Source organism: Chrysoperla carnea, chromosome 4, assembly GCF_905475395.1.
Source record: "Chrysoperla carnea chromosome 4, inChrCarn1.1, whole genome shotgun sequence".
NCBI classification, from domain to species: domain Eukaryota; kingdom Metazoa; phylum Arthropoda; class Insecta; order Neuroptera; family Chrysopidae; genus Chrysoperla; species Chrysoperla carnea.
Window position 1 is genome coordinate 76,211,750 of NC_058340.1, and position 20,411 is coordinate 76,232,160.

The 20,411-nt window shown below is 29.1% G+C and overlaps 1 protein-coding gene across 1 annotated transcript in view; it reads left to right on the plus strand.

Moving 5' to 3' along the window:
• The window catches only part of LOC123298948 (thyroid adenoma-associated protein homolog), a 75,739-nt gene that overhangs the window by 40,329 nt on the left and 14,999 nt on the right, over nucleotides 1-20,411 (plus strand). The window contains exons 11-13 of the mRNA XM_044881048.1: nucleotides 149-462; nucleotides 4,935-5,384; nucleotides 7,171-7,312. Of these exons, the coding sequence (XP_044736983.1) occupies nucleotides 149-462; nucleotides 4,935-5,384; nucleotides 7,171-7,312 (906 nt within the window). The remainder of the gene's footprint in view (nucleotides 1-148; nucleotides 463-4,934; nucleotides 5,385-7,170; nucleotides 7,313-20,411) is intronic.

The following is a 20,411-nucleotide window of genomic DNA, read 5'->3' on the forward strand; positions in this document are numbered from 1 at the left end:
TTATACGTAGTTTTTACAACCTAATAAACAATTGTGGTAAATTTCAAAGATGCATTCATTTTTTTCCTTTTAGATAATTTAAATTAATTGTATATACCATTAGCTCTTAAATAGCTTTAATTTTCAGTGATTGTATATTCTTTTGCAGTTCTCTGTAACTATGGATGAAATGATAGATGCTTGTATGAAACTTGCAACAAGTAAGAAGCCAGCTGATTGCATAACAGCAGCGTATTTAATACATTTGATTTTAAATTATCCTGAAAGTGCATGTAACGTACTTAAGTCTAGAACAAATTCAGATATAGACTGTCCTTATTATTTAACCATTCGTTTGTTAATTGATCAACTACAAAATGATATTTTAGTGGCTAAACAAAACATTGTTACTGCTGCAGGAACTGCTCCTTTGTATGGTTGTATTTTTATTATCCGTTATTTATATCTACAAGTAATCAATAAGTAAGTACACTCTTTTTTACAAACTACTTTAAAAATAATAAACATTAATTCAGTTGTATTCACATTTAAGAAAAATAAATGCGGTTTAAACAGCAGTTTGATAATAAAATGAGCCTATTTTCTAGCAGGAAAGTTGGAGGGTGTTTGGGGGGGGGGGGTGAAAAGGAGTGGGAATTTGTATAATTGTGTTTTCTGACTAAAGTTGCAGTCAAAATGAAATGTGTTCAGTACAGAAGTTCTAGATCACGCCAAAATTTAGAACTTTTATATAAGTCAAAATTAACAAAACCACAATATTTCCGAGAAATTGGTGAAAAACCGTCTTTTTCTGTTTTTTTTTTTTTTTTTTGGTTGTTTATTCTTATTTCTCAAAAAATAGTCCAATTTAAATGGCAATTATGGAAAAAATATCTGTGTCCTTAATAACCACAATTTTTTTTCAAGTAAAACAGACTATCGATTAGTTTTTGAGATTTTCTATTTTTCATAAAAAATACCCGTTTCTTAAAATGAAAAATGTACTTCAAAAAATTATCGTACAGGGTTCATTCAGTGCTCATTATTTTTGTTTTTACATCTATATTCATAAAAAATAAAGATGCCATCCATGTACCAACGATTTAAGAACATGTTCGGAAATGTGAAAAAAAATTTTTTTAATAATTATTGACAAATTGCTTAAAATTTTTGGAAAATGCAAAAGATAATTAAAACATTCACCAATAGACCCGAAACTAAGTCAATTATCAGGGAACTTTGAAAAATTTCATTAACCACATCGCAAACCCCCAAAAAATTGGAAAAACCCCCTTAAAATTACGTTTTTCTGTTCTATACAGTGTGTCGCATCTAAGATGAATACACTCCCATATTTTCGTCATTTTTTCAATTTCGTCAATTTTAGGTGTGTTATATAGTATTTTAGATTAACCTTTCTAGCAATATCGTTGCGGCCTGGACAAAAAAGTTGTTTCTCGTCAAATAATAAAACACATTTAATTTGTAATATCTGGATGACCGAGCTTTGCTCGGTGTTTTTTACTTAAAAAGACAAATTTCATAAGAACTGTTTAAAACTCCACATAACTACCAATTTGAATCTCTTGGTACACCAATAGATGTCAGGCACAGTCCTATTTTACATTGTATGTAAGAACCGTTTAAAACTCCACATAACTACCAATTTGATTCCCTTGGTACACCAATAGATGTCAGTAACAGTCCTATTTTACATTGTATGTTTTAGTTTTTCATGAAAAGACGGATAAAACGACATTTCTGATAAATGAAACCTAGCTAGATCGACTTATCGCCCCAAAAAACCCCTATATACTCATTTTCATGAAAATCGTTGGAGCCATTTCCAAGATCGTTGATATATATATATATACAAGAATTGCTCGTTTAAATATATAAGATTTTTGTCCGCTGAATTTAATGGTATAATTATTTTTTACATTTTCCAAAATTTTTAAGCAATTTGTCAACAATTATTAAAAATTTAACTGTTAAATCGTTATTATAAGGCATCTTCATTTTTTTGTATCAACTGATTCACTTATCGAATACAAATTATAGATGTAAAAAAAAAATGAACACTGAACAAGCACTGAATGAACCCTGTACGATGATTTTCTGAAGTACATTTTTCATTTTAAGAAAAGGGTATTTTTTACGAAAAAATGGAAAATCTCAAAAACTAATCGATAGTCTGTTTTACTTGAAAAAAATTGTGGTTATTAAGGACACAAACAGATATTTTTTCCATAATAGGGTATTATCGTTAGTCAAAAATAAATCATGAAATTTGAAAAAAGTTAAAATTTATGTATAAATATACTTAAATATTCTGATTTCGAGTCATAAAAGCACGTTTTTCATTTAAAATATTAAAATTAAAAATCGTAATTTTTAAACTGTATACCATGTGACCTAAAACGCGGGTAAGCCCTGCTGTGATGTCATAGCTGTATCAATCATAGACCATCAGTTAGTTCAGTGTAGACAGCTGGTTATAATATATACATAGATAATAAGTATTTATATTTATTATAATCAGATGTCTATGAATATCTGTCAAATTTATTTGTGTTATTTCGTATAGTGATACCCATATTACGTCATCAAATTGGATGCCCGCGTTTTTGACAGTTTAAAAAAGGTTTAAAATTTAATTTAAGTTTTTGGCAAGAAAGCGTGTGTATTTTTTCGAAATAAATTTTTGGTGGCTTTTTATTAGCAAAATCAACATTTTGAAGTACTTTTTCAAAAATAGTGGAATACCCTATTATCATTTAAATTGGACTACTTTTGGAGAAATAAGAATAAACAAACAAAAAAAAAAAACAACCTAAAAGGACGGTTTTTCACCATTTTTCAGAAATTTTGAAGTTATGTTAAAAATGACTTAGATAAAGTTATAGATTTTAGCGTGATCTAGAACTCTTCTATTGAACACATTTCATTTTGACCGAGCTTTAATCAGAAAACACAATTATACAAATTACCACCCCCTTTTCACCCCCAAAAACAGTCCCCAAACATTCCTGCTAGGAAATACGCTTATTTTATATTCCTTATAACCTCCTTCACCATTTTCAATCGTTAAACTGCTGTTTATAATTTTTTTTTTTTTTTGAGTAAAATTATATTAATATTATGTAATATATCAGCATTGTCTATACATGGTATTTCAACAATTAACTCAGTCAATTGTTTGTTTTCACTTGTTCTACCTAAAAATGTACCGTTAAACCTTTAGAATATTACCATAAAATTTCAGAAAAAAAAAAGTTTTTTAGTTATTTGTATGTACAGGGTAGATCATTTTAATTTAATTAAATAAACGGTATTTGTATTCAGGGGACTTATAACTTTGATATTTTTCTGAAATTGATTTTTTTCTACCTAAAAAAGTACCGTTAAACCTTTAGAATCCTTACCCCTATATATTATAAATGTGAAAGTAAGGATAATTGTTTGTTTGTTACGCTCTCACGCAAAAACTACCGAATGGGTTTGAATGAAACTGTACAACAATATAGCTCATATAGTAAAACTATTTTTTTTGGGGGTAGTTGGGGGTTTCTTTCAATTTTTTACAAAAAACAAAAAACTATGCAACAAATAAAAAAAAAAGTTCAGTTAAAAAGTATTTGTGCACATTTTCGTTTTTTTTCGATTCTAGCTTCAAAGTTGACCGAGATATGCCAATTTTAATGGAATTTTTTGCTCATTCAATAAAATGAAAAAGTATCCATCTTGTAAACCGTTAGAGATAGAACAAAAGTTAAAATATAAAAGTTATTTCATATAAAAAAATAAACAACTTTTGTTTGAAATATTTTTTTCTAAACCTCACTTTTTAGCCTTTTCCTTTTTACTTTTGGAGACGCCCCCCAAAATACTTTCAATAAATTCGAAATTTTTGCAAGATTTTTCTGGAATTTTCGTTTTTCTAGAATGTTTTACTTGTTAAACAATTTAAAAATTAACACACTTTTTTTATAGAAATAATGATTCAAATAAAAGTTGTTAATTTTTATATAAGGAATAACTTTTACATTTAAACTTTTGTTCTATTTCTAACGATTTACAAGATCGGTACTTTTTCATTTGACTGAATGAGCAAAAAAAATTCATTTTAAAATTGGCATATCTCGACCAATTTTGTAGCAAGAAAGTCGGAAAAAAAATGTGCACAAATACTTCAGCTAGAATTTTTAATTGTGCTTTTTTAAATTGATGCATAGTTTTTTTCTAATTTGTAAAAAAGTGATTAAAATTCCCCAAAAAAAGGGGCTAGGTATTCCCCTGAGAGGTGGACTTTTTTTTTACAAAGTATTTACAACCTAATAAACAATAAATAAATAAAATTTCAAAGATACATTAATTTTTTCTTTTTTACCATAATATTCTATTTAATTTTATCAGAATAACTTGGGACTAAACTTACAGGGTATAATAATGAACATATATGTTATAATTATAATGAAATAGCTCAAAATGTCTTTTCCATCACGATCGATGGCGACACTTGTTATGGATGCAACGAATAATAATAATATACTGTTATGGAATATAGATTAAAAACCCATGCTAAAGTTTTTCGAGTGAAATGATGCACCAGGAGTTTAAGCACTAGTGTCAGTTTTGAGTGGTACGATAATGCCCCACAGAAATAAATCACGTAGGATTTCGGAAATTGACGGAAGATCAAAAATTTTTTTTAACTCCTTTAAATTCGGATTTATTTCTGTAATGTCATTTATGTAATTCGATTTGAATAGTTACGCAGAGTTAGTATGCAGAAACGTCGTACATATTGGCTGGTCCAGGGGTAAAACTGACACCATAATGCACTTACTTTTACATATATGAGTATCTTTTCAACATGATTCCTGGTGGGTCATTTCACTTGAAAAATTTTTAGCATGAACTTGTAGTATATAATTTGATGTTATTGTTTTTAGAAATTTGAGTTCTGATCAAATATGGATTGGTATAATTAAAGAAGTGATTGATTTATGCTTTGAAATCAGCGATTTAGTTCTACCAATTGTTAATAGTCAATCACCAGAAGGCTATTTCCCTGAAATTGAAGCATCTACTGCAGATAACTGCGCAAGTATATTGAACGTAACGGTAACGCCACAAATGGTATTGTTATGTGCATGGCGTAGTGTTAAAGAAATTTCATTACTTTATGGTGACATAGTGTTTTATTCAAAAATTATCAATTGCAAAAATTATAATACAGGACAAACTGTTGCTGATACTGGGATTGGGAGTGGGACCATTACAGAAGATCAAGTTATGCAAATTGGGAATTATTTTATATCAGTATTAGCTACCACAAAACATCGTGGTGCATTTGAACAAACTTATGTTGGCTTTACAAAACTTTGTAAACGTTTATGGAGGTATTGTTATTATTTTTATTATTATTATTATTATTATTATTAAACATTTAGTGTAGGCGCTGAGTGGATTTTGTATGCATTTACAGGTCCTATCGAACAATCAGTGTATTTCGACTCGCTGACTCGTAAGTATTAAGTTTTATCATTTTTCCGGCCCGCTTTTTGTTTATAAGTCGAAAACGAGTTCTCAGCCAAAAGAAAACCCCACATAATTATATATGAGAAAAATGAAAATTTGTTCTAGTTTAAGAATCGTTTTTATTTTTTCAAATATCTCTATTAAAACTTGAGTTATTACAACTGAACGCGAAATTATGATGAAATTTTGCGTTAAATCGTGTAACTTGAAAAAATATATATAAAAACCGGCTTGATATCAAATTATTGCAAATTTAACCTTCTTTAAAAATAAATAATACAGTTTTTGATGAAAAACCAGTCCTTCCAGGTCAAATTTTTTAGGCTTTTCTGTTTTCTGCCTTTACATTGCAAACAACATATCAAAAAACAAACATACCTGATTTGATGCAACAATCACCCTCTTTTCATGTTTAATTTAATTGATTTATACATTTGCGTTCAGTTTCAATAACTCAAGTTTTAATAAAGATATTTGAAAAAATAACAAAGATTCTTAAAATAGAACAAATTTGCAATTTTCTCATATTCAATCAATTTCAGTATATTTGATATATAAATCAATACAATACATGAGTAAATCACAAAAACAAAACAAACAATCAAAAATCCAATCACAAAACAGAATAAATAGTATAAACAATAAAATTCGAAAAGATAATTTTGTGAGGATTTTTTTCGCTAAGGGCTCGCTTTTGGTTTATAAACTAATAGCGGACCGAAAACATGATAAAACTTAATACTTAATATCGTGTACTGCGCGCCGACCTTATGCACTATCATTTTTGTTTACATTTTTAATCATATCTTCGGTTCTATTGGTTCTATCAAGACGAATAAAAAAAATGAATATTGGTTTTTTCATGTAGAATAAAATGGTACGAAATTGTTACGAAATAAAACTTAAGGAAGGTCCCTCGGCAATAATAGAGAAAATAAATTAGTAGATAAGGATCCGAATTTTTAGTATGTTATAGTTCACGAAATATATTATTGTATAAAACAAAAATTTGGGTACCAATAATCGGTTCAATTAAGAGAGTTTTTATTAATTAAAAATACACTAAATAACATAACCATCCTCATATCATGCTATGTTATTTAGTGTATTTTTAATTAATAAAAACTCTCTTAATTGAACGGTAAGGTACCCAAATTTTTGTTTTATACAATAATATATTTCGTTAACTATAACATACTAAAAATTCGGATCATTATCTACTGATATATTTTTTTCTATTACTGGCGAGTCACCCTCCTTAATACTTACGATCATGCTAGTTTCGTTGCTATTGCATAAAATGTATTTTTATGTGCATAACATTAAAATATAGACTCATACCTTTAAAATGAGAATGAAAATTTTCAATAATTTAGGAACTATGGCCGTATAAACAATTAATTTGTTTATAGAAACTTTTTCCCAACTCTGAACGCTGAGTAAGTTGAAAATTCGAATGTAGCTGATCATAATACATCGAAATACATTCGTTGTTCGAAAGGATTTGTAAATGTTTACGAAATATACTCATTGCCTACACTATCTAGCGTTAATATTTAATAAATTTGCTAAGATTATTTCCCTAATTTTATTGGAACTTAAATTTTTGTTTTATTTGAAATGGTTTTAATTGAATTGTTTGGATAGTGAAAAAAGTGGTAAATTAGCGGATTTGCCCAGAAATTGGATAGAAGAGTTGTTAGTAGATATAACGAACACAAACGAAATGAATGTTAATAAGAAACTATGTGCTACAAGACGAAGTGCCGGTTTACCCTTCATGATACAGGTACGTTCACAAAAAGATTGATTTCAAGACGAATGGATTTTGGGTATTTATTTTATTTTTAAAGTTAAAATCAATTTTTACAAGTTTTATCAAATTATTTTTCACCACCCTTTAGCTATATAAATTATAATTGCTATACAGTTGTAAGTTATTAATTTATTGAATAAATAACGAGATTGTATTTAATCCTGAAAGGAATAAATTTGACAAAATTATATAAAGGAATTACACTAAATTTACAAACAAAAACATACCTGAAAGGAATAAATTAAATTACAACGTTATTTAATAGAATGTCCACTAATAAACGTTTATGATTCTAACACAATATAAATTATAAAAATCTTTAGTTCAGGTATGTCAATTGAAACAAAAGTAAACAATTATATCACTATGGAAGTGATAATAATTTACACCTTCCCCCCCGAAGTCATTTTTTGCGAAGTAAAAGGTGACAGCTTACTGCTATGAAAATAATTTGATTCACTTCTTTTCTTGCCACAATCAACTTCATAAAACGAAGATGAAATCCGGCTTAATATTTTAAAAGGCCCAAGGCGAACTTTGTCCATTTTATTGCGATTTAATTTGTTCCCATTCTCTACGTACACAAGATCTCCAATTTCAAATTGAAAAGTTGTTCGATTTTTGTCAACTCTTTTTTTATTTTCCATAAAACTTCTGGATGAATTAATGAAAGCTTGCTGGCGGTCTTCAGCTAAATCACTAGGTGGTTCATATATTGGCGAAATGTTTGATTTCTTGCCTAGGAGCAGATATTGTGGCTCATAGTTAGTAGAGCTATGAATCGTTGAGTTATAATTTTCAACACATTCAGCAGCAATCGTAGGCCATGCTCGTTTATCTCCATCAATAATTTTACACCTAATTCTATTAACTAGAGTTTGATTTAAACGTTCGTTGAGACCATTTGAACTTGCACAATCTATGCTTGTAAAAACAAGTTGGATACCTCTTCTATTTAGGTAATTTTTGAGTTCTACGGAATTTAGTCCAGTATATTGATCGGCAAGAATCAACTTTATTTTATTATTTTTAGCGATCGGATGTATAAGATTTATAAAATCTTTTGCGCATTGGCTTTTTGTAGTAGAAATCCAAGCATACCTGCTAAAATGATCCACTAGTATGTGCATAAATTTCTTTATAGACTTATTTCCGGCAAAACCACCCACTGTATCTATGGACAATATTTCATAGGGTTCTGTTGCAGGTCCAATTCTTGACAATTTTCCAATCAATCTTCCTCGGCGAGTTTTACTTTGCCTACATGTCACACAGCCTTTACAAAAGTCAATGATAAGTTTATCTAAATTTTTGAAATAGTAGTGTTGTCGTATTTTGTTTCTCATTTGTGCAACACCAATGTGACCATAGTGATTGTGCAACTTGTTAATTATTTCAAGGCCTAACTTTTCCGATACAAAAATCCGCTTTCTTCCTTTTAACATCTTAAATATAATATCGTGTCTACGCTCAGTTCCCTTTGCAGTTGTAAGTTCTCTTTGATTTTCATATTGATCCCTCTTTATTTCAGACAATTCTATTAAATTGACCACTTGAATGACATCTTCATTTTCGAAATATTCTAAAACTGGTTGCCGTGATAGTAAATCAGCGATAATATTTTCTTTTCCTTTTTTATATATTATCTGGAAATTAAATTGTGACAAGTAGTGGACCAGATCGCCAAGAATCTCATCAGTTCGTGACTTTGTTCTTAAATTTTCCAATGGTTTATGGTCACTACAAACGAAAAACTTTCGTCCAATAAGATAGTATTTCCAGTATTTAATGGCTTCTTTTATCGCCTTGCATTCTAAATGAATCGTTTCCATTTTCTTTTCTCTTTCTGACAGTTTTCTAGAAAAATAAGCTACAGGGTGTAATAGACCATCTGACTGTGGTTGCCTCAAAGTCGCTCCAAGTCCTTTTTGACTAGCGTCTGTGTCAATGTAAACATCTTTTTCGACATCATAAATTGATAAAATTGGACGGGAACACAGATATTCTTTGATCATGGAGAAGCTGCGTTCACATTCTTCCGTCCAAATAAATTCAGTATTTTTTTTCAGCAATCTGTGAAGGGGCTCAAATTTTTGAGCACTATGATCGATATATTTTATAAAGTAATTTATTGTTCCTAGAACACTTCGAACCCCAGATTTATCTGTAGGTCTTTTCAAATTTTTTATTGCCTTTAAATTTTCTTGTGCTGGTGATATTTTATTTTCTTCAATGTAATGGCCAAGATACTTAACCGATTGGGCTGCAAATTTACACTTTTCGAGCTTTAATTTAAATCCTTCTTCTCCTATTACTTCAAGAAATCTTGAGATATGTTGCATGTGATCTTTCCAATTGCGTGAGAAAATAAGACAGTCATCCATGTAGTTGACGCAAAACTCATCTAGGTTATTTCGTCTTATAATATTTGAAAGTATGCGTTGAAAGATTGCAGGAGCATTTTTCAATCCAAAAGGTAATACTTTGAACATAAATTTCCCGTACTTTGTAACGAAAGAAGTTTTCTCACGGTCCTTTTCTTTTAACCTAATACACCAAAAAGCGGAGTTTATATCAACAACAGTAAAGTATTTACATTTCGAAACTTTTTCCGTTATATCATTTATTGTTGGAAATGGGTAGCACTCTGGGATAGTTATTTTATTTAAGTTTCTAAAATCGATGCAAAGCCTTGATTTTCTTCCATCTTCTTTTTTATATGCGAGTGTTACCGGTGATGCGAACGGTGAATCAGATTCCTCTATTAGATCGGATGCTAGTAACTTCTGTACTTGATCTTTGATTTCACGTTCATCTGGTATAGAACATTTATAAGGGCGGGCCGTAACATATTCATCTCTCATTAACTTTATTTCGGCCTCTCTAGACTTTACTTTACCGACATCAAATTTATTTTTGGCAAAAATTTTCTTGTGATTTTCAATAATATTTAAAAGTTCTATTTTTTTTTCATATCCATCTATGTGATCTAATTTAGGTTTGAACTGATTTTCATTAGTTTCTTCTTGATGGTAAATTCTAATATTTTCAGTGTTTTTCTCTTCTTTTTCATTTTCATTGATTTTACCTTCTTTATTAAAATTTTTAACATCTTTATTATCTTCTTTCTTTACATCTCTATTATCTTCTCTCTTTACATCTCTATTATCTTCTTTATTGACATCTTTATTATCTTCTTTCTTTACATCTATATTATCTTCTTTCTTTACATTTTCTTTATCTTCTTTATTTTCATTTGTAATTATTTTGTTAGAAATTTCACAAGATTTCTTCTGATTTTGATTACTTCTTATTTGGAGCATCTCATCATTTTTAGGTTTTTGGTATATGTTTAAATTCTCGTCTTGAATTAGTTTAAATTTTTTAATAGCATCTAAACCTAGTAACAGGTCATAAGAAAATTCTGAATTTTTAACTACAAAAGTATTCAAATTGTTTGTAATATTTCCAATTTTAAGCTTTATGTTTGCCCGGGCCGAACTAAAATTGAAACCATTAATTGTCTTGAATGCAGTGTTATGCTTTAACAAACTTGTTTTTAATACATCTACAACTCTTTGATTAATTAGACTCACGTTAGATCCTGAGTCATACACTGCTTTTATTTTCATTTTATCATCAATAATTACGTTTACATGAATTAATGGAATCAAATTATCCGGGCTCTCTAGTTTAAAGAATTTCGGTCAATTTCCATTTTCATCATTTCAGCCTCATTTTCTGAATCAGATTTCGTTTCAATTAAATTAGATTCTTTTTTCTGAGCGTACAGTATTTTATTTCGGCATTCGTTAGAGGGATGAAATCGATTTTTCCAACCAAGAGCTTCACACATGTAGCATGGTTTTTTCAAGGGTATATCAATTTGTTTCTTTTTAGTCGATTCTCCTAATTTTGTTTTTTCATGCCGATTATCATATGGTTTATTTTCTTTCGAACGTTTATTATATTGACCATCTAGCTTTCGGAGTTCATTGTATAATTTTTTTATAGTGTTAATGTCTTCGCGATCTAGCTCATCTTGAACTTGAGATGGTAAACCCATTACAATCAAGTTTATTCTGGAACTCATAGTACTATCACTTTCTACTTCTAAACATAAATTTTCTTTTGTTAAAGCGTAATCGATCAATGAGCCGCCTAAGTATTTATAGGTATATGCTTTTCTGACAGCTGTCCAACCTTTGTCAATAAAAATGGAAAAAAATGAATTTCGCCATTCAGACCAATTAGTTAGACCAAATTTTTTCAAATTTCCTTCATACCAGTGTTTGGCCGATCCAGCGACAAAAAATCGTAAAGCTTCAATCATCTGGGTACCACCTTTTATTTTATTTCGGTCACATTCACTTTCAAATTTAGAAAACCACTCAGAAGGGTTTTGTGTTTTGTCATATTTATCAAGAACAAACTTCTTTTCTATATTTTGCAATTTTATCTCATCTTTGTCATTTAATTTTAATTCTAATTCCTTGATTCTTTTAATTAAAAAATTTTCTTCTTGGAGTTTTTCACTCACATCAAAAAAAACTACAGATTCCTGTAACGGATAGTTTTTGTAGCTAAGGTTTCCATCTTCATCAAAATATTCTTTTTTCAAATCCTCATCTAATTTAATGCCAATTTTTCGGAAACCATTAATCGGTTTAATAGCAGCAATTGCACTTTTAATGGTGGGTTTTGATGATAATACCTTATGTTCATATAAATTTTTATGTTCATCTGGTAAGCTAAACCATAACCGCTTATCTTCGGATAGTCCAGCTAATTCAAAATATTCATCGCTTCTTCTTATTAAGTGGACAAACAATTTTTCCATCTTAAATGATTGTAATTTAATTTGTAAGTTATTAATTTATTGAATAAATAACGAGATTGTATTTAATCCTGAAAGGAATAAATTTGACAAAATTATATAAAGGAATTACACTAAATTTACAAACAAAAACATACCTGAAAGGAATAAATTAAATTACAACGTTATTTAATAGAATGTCCACTAATAAACGTTTATGATTCTAACACAATATAAATTATAAAAATCTTTAGTTCAGGTATGTCAATTGAAACAAAAGTAAACAATTATATCACTATGGAAGTGATAATAATTTACACAGTTTTACCGTTGCTAACACCACGCCACATTTTAATCTAATAATTAAAAAACAAACTATTTGTTATTTATTAGGTTGTAAACACTCTGTAAAAATAGTTTACCTCTCAGGGGAGTATCTAACCGATCTTTTTTTACAAATTACAAGAAAACTATGCATCAAATAAAAAAAAAAGTTCTATTAAAAGTTCTAGCTGATTATTTGTACACATTTTCGTTTTCTAGCTTCAAGGTTGACCGAGATATGCCAGTTTTAAAATGAAATTTTTTTGTTCATTCAATCAAACAAAAAAGTATCCAACTGTTTGAGATAGAACAAAACTTTTAATTGTAAAAGTTATTCCTTATAAAAAAATCAACAACTTTTATTTACAGTATTCTTTCGTGAACATACCTGTTTACCCGTGAGGGCGCAAAATTTTTCAGGTTCTTCAACTGGTTTAAAATTCCAGAAAATACTTACGAAAATTTTTGAAAGTATTTTCTAAAATTTTTTGCTCATTCAATCAAATAAAAAAAAAAAAAAAAACATTTTGTAAACCGTTAGAGATGGAACAAAAGTTTAAATTTAAAAGTTATTTCTTATAAATAAATAAACAACTTTTATTTGAAATATTTTTTTATAAAGATCTCATTTTACCCATGAATTTTTACCCTGCCTCCAAAATACTAACTTTTTTTTGCTTTTCTAGAATGTTCCACAAAACCACTAGTTGAAGTTGAAACCTGAAAAAAATCAACTCACTTTTTTTTTTATAGTTTTGGAGAAAATGGACACCAAATTTTTTTCCTAAGTTGCGCTCTCGCGGGTGAACAGTGATATTTACGAAAAAATGATTCAAATAAAAGTTGTTAATTTTCTTATAAGAAATAACTTTTATATTTAAACTTTTGTTCTATCTCTAACGGTTTACAAGATGGATACTTTTTCATTTGATTGAATGAGCAAACAAAATTCCATTTAAAAATTGGCATATCTCGGTTAATTTTAAAGCTAGCATAGTTTTTTTGTAATTTGTAAAAAATTGATTAAAACTCCTAACTGCCCTCCAAAAAAGGGGGTTAGGTACGCCCCTGAGAGGTTAATTTTTTTTACGAAGCGGTTACAACCTAATAAATAACTGTGGAGAATTTCAAAGTTGCATTAATCTTTTCCTTTTAGATATTGAGTTTAATTGTACTAATTTAATTGTTTAATTGTAAATTTAAGCAAAAAAAGACTGTTATATGGATTGAAAGTTCGGGCAGCGAAATTTTGGGGTTTTTCTTTTCACATCAAAATAAGTATTTTTTGAAATTTTTTACTTTTCCGGAGTGGTGCAACATGTCTAACCAACAAAATGGCTTCAAAAATAGAATTTTTTTCAGAAATTTTATCATTATACCATGTATATATGAAATATACATAGTATATTAAGTTTAGTCCCAAGTTTGTAACGCTTAAAAATAATGATGTTAGGAAAAAAATTTTGTCATAGGTGTTCATAGAATCACCTAATTAGTCCATTTCCGGTTGTCCGTCCGTCCGTCCGTCTGTGGTCACGATAACTCAAAAACGAAAAAAGATATCGAGCTGAAATTTTTATAGCGTACTCAGGACGTAAAAAGTGAGGTCAAGTTCGTAAATGACCATCATAGGTCAATTGGGTCTTGGGTCCGTAGGACCCATCTTATAAACCGTTAGAGATAGAACAAAAGTTTAAATGTAAAAAATGTTCCTTATCAAAAATTAAACAGCTTTTGTTTGAAACATTTTTTCGTAAACATCACTGTTTACCCGCGAGGGCGCCAATTAGGCGGAAATTTTATAATATGTGTACAAACTATACACTAAATGTCGATCGGTAATGCAGAAACCTATAAAGTCATTTACATATGTACTATACTTGATTATCAGTTATGTATGTGTCACGTTTGTATGTGTAATGTGATAAAGAAATCAACACTGACTATGCATGGTATTTCAACAATTAACTCAGTCAATTGTTTGTTTTCACTTGTTTTTATTTTATATTCGCAAGAGGAGACATCGGTGCATATCCAAATTTGATAGGTTTGTAGTCAATGTTAAGAACTACTTCTCATATTTTTTTGGGTGGGTTTCGTCCCTTCCCCTCCCAGTTATATATATATATGTATACATACATATGGTAAAACAGTTCATTTGACTATTACTTGAAAAAAAAATATTTTTAGGGGGTGTATTTATTTGGGCCAAAAATTCGAGATCAGCGACCCCAAAAACCCCTTTATACGTCATAAAAATTTTTAATTTGCAAAAAGTATGAAAGCGGGAGGGGGAGGGGTGGATGTTGTAAAAAGGGCTATATTAATACAAACATCTGAAGTTTTGGTTTACTTTAGCATTTAAAACTATTTTGACCTCTTTTTAAAATCTTTTAAAATACATCTATTCCATACATCCTTTTCCCCTAATAGCGCGGGGGTTAAAACTTAAAAATTTTGCTTTGAACCGTACAGACCTTTCTGAAAAATAGTTTTCTGAAGCCAGAGCAAAAAATATCCCCCAAACCCAGTCCATACACCCCCCAAACAATTATTTCCAGAAAGTGTTAAATTTTCCGTTTTTCGCCAAAATATGGATCAAGGAGTTATTTTACGGGGATAATAAAAAATGCTACATTTTAAACAAAAATTTAACCCCGTAGGACAAAATGGCATAAAATGGCAGCCATTTTAAACAATTCACTAAATTGGAAATTTTGGACGAACCATTTAACGGATTTCGCTAAAATTTTAACCGAAAGTTGTTCGTAATAAAACCTACTATTGATATTAGTTTCATTAAAATCAATCCAATATTTTTCAAGTAATAGTCAAATGAACTGTTTTACCATATGTATGTATACATATATATATAACTGGGAGGGGAAAGGACGAAACCCACCCAAAAAAATACGAGAAGTAGTTCTTAACATTGACTAAAAACCTACCAAATTTGGATATGCACCGATGTCTCCTCTTGCGAATATAAAATAAAAATGATAAAATTTCTGAAAAAATTCCATTTTTGATGTCATTTTGTTGGTTGCACATGTTGCACCACTCCGGGAAAGTAAAAAATTTCAAAAAATACTTATTTTGATGTGAAAAGAAAAACCCCAAAGTTTCGCTGCCCGAACTTTTAATCCATACACAAGGCGTAATTTCACTCTACTATAAACCATTTTAGTGTGATGGTAATTTTAACATGATTTAGTTTTATAGTAGACCACATATTTTATCATACTTTGACTCCAAAAAAAGAAGATAAATTGTAAACAGCAGTTTAACGAGTGAAATGGTGTAGGAGGTTATAAAGAATATTTCCCAGCAGGAAAGTTGGGTGATTGGGGGGGGGGGGTGAAAAAGGGGTGGTAATTTGTATAATTGTGTTTTCTGACTAAATTTGCGGTCAAAATGAAATGTATTGAGTAGAAAAGTTCTTGAGCACGCCAAAATCTAGAAATTTATTTAAGTCATTTTTAACATAACTTCAAAATTCGAAAAAATAGCGATAAATCGTCTTTCTTTTTGTTTTTCTTATTCTCATTTCTCCAAAAATAGTCCATAATTAATGGAAATTATGGAAAAAATATCTATTTGTGTCCTTAATAACTACAATTTTTTTCAAGTAAAACAGACTATCGATTAGTTTTTGAGATATTCATGTTTTTCTTTAAAAATCCGGTTTTCTTCAAATGAAAAATGTACTTCAGAAAATCATCATACCGGATTCATTGATGGCTCTTTTTTTCACATCTATATTCATAAAAAATGAAGATACCATCCATATACCAACGTTTTAAGAATATGTTCGAAAATGTTAAAAACGAAAAAAATTAATTTTGCAATAATTAATTTTGTAATAATTGCTGATTTAATTATAATAATTGTTGATGCAATTGCAAGGAATATTATTTTATTTTACAAGTACCACAGGTTCATAAAGTTTAATTATTAAATGGCAATTACTTTGTTGTAAAAACGCGTCAGGATATTATATTGTATATTAAGATATGCTCATTAAAAATCATGATGATTAAGGCATGCGCATTAATAATCTAATTTTTCTCCTTCTCAATCATCTTGGAGAGGTGGTTTTCACTCAGTTCCAGTTATTACATTTTCAAAGCCGTGAGGAATTTTATTTTTATTTCGAAGACATCGTATTAATTAGAACTGAAAACCGTAATTTTGGAGGGTTTATCGATTTTTCTATGGGACTAATGAAATTTTTCAACCTATTCTGTTAACTGAATTTTATTTTGGATTTAAGTTTTTGTTTGTTTTAGGATCGATTAGCTTATTTATTATTTTTAAGTTTTGAGAAATTAGTAATTAAAATATTCAAAATTTAGCTGTTTGCCTTTTAAAAAAATTTTATTTTACATAATTATCTACAAAGTGTGCATTTATACATAAGGAAATAATATAAGCTAATCTTTGTTTTTATTTAAATATATCAACTTCTTTTTCATTGTCCGAAGCTACACTAAACTCTGATTCTTCTTCAAATTCAAATGTTTCTTCTAAATAACACAGTTCCTCGGGTGTTAGATGTCCCTGGTTCTGTTAAAGATGTGGCTCCTCTGATTCATAACCCACATCTTAGAGTCACTAAAATTTTCTGTTACTGTATCAACGTTCGAACAATGGACTGAACCATGACATTTTGTGCATAGTTCTGTGCATTTTAAATCATCGTTTTCTGCAACTGCATTTTTTACCTTCGCAATCCCGTTCACAGCTTCAAGACATATTTTTAAGTAAATATTCTAGCACAAGTAGATCTTCAATAAATTTTGTATCAGGCAATTTTCTTCCAAGCCACGTTTGCAGTTGATAGTAAGATCTGTAAGAGTGTTGAGTAGCTCTGAAAATGTACTAACTGGAACTGGTAACAGAGTGAGAACCATCTTTCCAAGATGATTGAGAAGGATAATAAATGAGATTATTAATGCGCATGACTTAATTATCATGATTATTAATGCACATGTTTTTATATACAATATAATATCCTGGCGCGTATTTACAACATAACAGTGTTGGGCATTAATCAATTAAAATTTTAATTGATTACAAATTCAATTGCGATTAATTTAATTTGTAATTTGTAAAATTAATTGCAATTAAAGTATTAACTGCATGTTACAATTAATTGTATCTTGCAATTAACTTTTTAAATTGTTTTAAAAGACAATTAAAGTTAACAATTATGTTACTTTAATATGGAAAAATACTTGAATTTAAGTGAACAGATATTCGTATAAATAGCGTATAATATTTCATTAATTAAAATAAATTTTTGTTTAAAAAAATATAAAAGTTTTCAACTATAAAATAATCTTTAAGTTTATTAGAACAGCCGACATTAGTAAATGTTTTATAGTCGAAAATCGAGTGTAGAATTTCGTTGTAAGTTTGGATAGAGGCAGCGAGCGAGTAGAGCCGAATATAAGTGTGCAGGGCCTGGAGGGAGTATAGAAAACTTCTCACTACAACACTATGGTCTGAAAAGAAGTCTACGCGACTCGACTGCACTTGACTTGGGACTCACCCATCCTATCCATCGCTTAGCTATTTGTTTTCAACTGATAACATGTTTGTACTTTGTGCGTTTTTGTTCTTCAACTCCACTAAGTATAATTTTTATACCATGTATATATGAAATATACATAATATATTAAATTTAGTCCCAAGTTTGTAACGCTTAAAAATAATGATGCTAGGAAAAAAATTTTGTCATAGCTGTTCATAAAATCACCTAATTAGTCCATTTCCGGTTGTCCGTCCGTCCGTCCGTCCGTCTGTGGACACGATAACTCAAAAACGAAAAATGATATCGAGCTGAAATTTTTACAGCGTACTCAAGACGTAAAAAGTGAGGTCAAGTTCGTAAATGAGCATCATAGGTCAATTGGGTCTTGGACCCGTAGGACCCATCTTGTAAACCGTTAGAGATAGAACAAAAGTTTAAATGTAAAAAATTTTCCTTATCAAAAATTAAACAACTTTTGTTTGAAACATTTTTTCGTAAACATCACTGTTTACCCGTGAGGGCGCCAATTAGGCGGAAATTTTATAATATGTACTATACTTGATTATCAGTTATGTATGTGTCACATGTTTGTATGTGTAATGTGATAAAGAAATCAACACTGACTATACATGATATTTCAACAATTAACTCAGTCAATTGTTTGTTTTCACTTGTTATTAATGTCTTTAGTTAGTTACGTTTTATTTTTCTCATGGCCGTTTTGATAAATTTTTTTTTCGATAAGTTATGAAAGAAACACCTATTGATCAAAACTTTATTGCTTATTATCATCCATATATAATAATAAGTTTTAATTATTAGTTTTTAATTGAACATCAAATCAATTAACAAATTAAATAATTGTTAATTACGAAACTTACGATAAACAATTTATTAATTGTTAGTTGTAAATTCTTGAAATTACAATTAATTAATTGTTAGTTTCAGGTTTGTAAAATTACAATTAATTGTTAATTTTTAGTTGTTTAAGAATTTAATTTTGCCCAACACTGCAACATAATAATTGCCATTTAATAAATATTATTTAATAATTAAACTTTACTAACCTGTGATACAAATATTCCTTGCAAATAAAATAATATCTAACCATTTTTTAGAACTTTTACACAGAATTATTTAATCAACAATTATTAAAAAATTAGTTATTGCAAAATTAATTTTTTTTCGTTTTTCGTATTTTCGAACGTGTTCTTAAATCGTTGGTACATGGATGGCATCTTTATTTTTTATGAATATAGAAGATGTAAAAACAAAAAAAAAAATGAATCATGAATGAATCCGGTATGATGATTTTCTGAAGTACATTTTGCATTTGAAAAAAACCGGATTTTTAAAGAAAAACTTGAATATCTCAAAAACTAATCGATAGTCTGTTTTACTTGAAAAAAAATTGTGGTTATTAAGGACACAAACAGATAATTGCCCATATTTATCATTTAAATTGGACTATTTTTGGATAAATGAGAATTAAAAAAATAAAAAAATGACGGTTTTTCACCATTTTCTCGGAAATTATGAGGTTATGTTAAAAATGACTTAGATAAAGTTATAGATTTTAGCGTGATCAAGAACTTTTCTATTCAATACATTTCATTTTGAACGCAACTTTAGTCAGAAAATTATAAAAATTACCACCCCTTTTTCACCTCCCAAAATCACTCTCCAATTTTCCTGCTGGAAAATAGACTTATTTTATATTCCTTATAACCTCCTTCACCATTTCCAATCGTTAAACTGCTGTTTACAATTTATTTTTCAAAAATGTTAATACAACTGCAAAACTATAGTTGCAGAATATAATTTTAATTTGTCAGACAGAAATTAGGTTGCTTTACTATCACGAACTTCAATAAGGAAACAGATATTCAAAATTCAGCCATCATAAAATAAACTCTCAAGAACGTTGCCTGCTCTCGTATCACGTACATGGATGGCTCAGACACTAAACTTAACTTAACATTGAACACTTACCTGGAATTCAAATTTGGAGTTCTTATGTTAAAACTATGGTAAAATCCACTTTTCGACAGAATTTAACGAATTTTTTTTTCACAGGCTAAGAATGGGGCTTACTATTAAATCCCAAAGTTTCAGAAATTTTGACCGTTTAAAACACGATTTAATGTCTAAGTTCTCAATTTTGACACATTACGTCAAAATTAATATCTCGAAACTACACGACGTGGTGCTATTTTTTAATCTAAAAAATTTCCTTTTAACTGTCGTACTTTTTTTTCGATTATATTTTTTAATATCATAAAAAATAGCTGGGAGGATACTGTGTTTTACATGCTTTTTGACCCCCGAAACCGCGACCTTTGTAGCTGATTATCTAAACGACCAAAAATTCTGCAACATTGGGATCTCACAGCTAA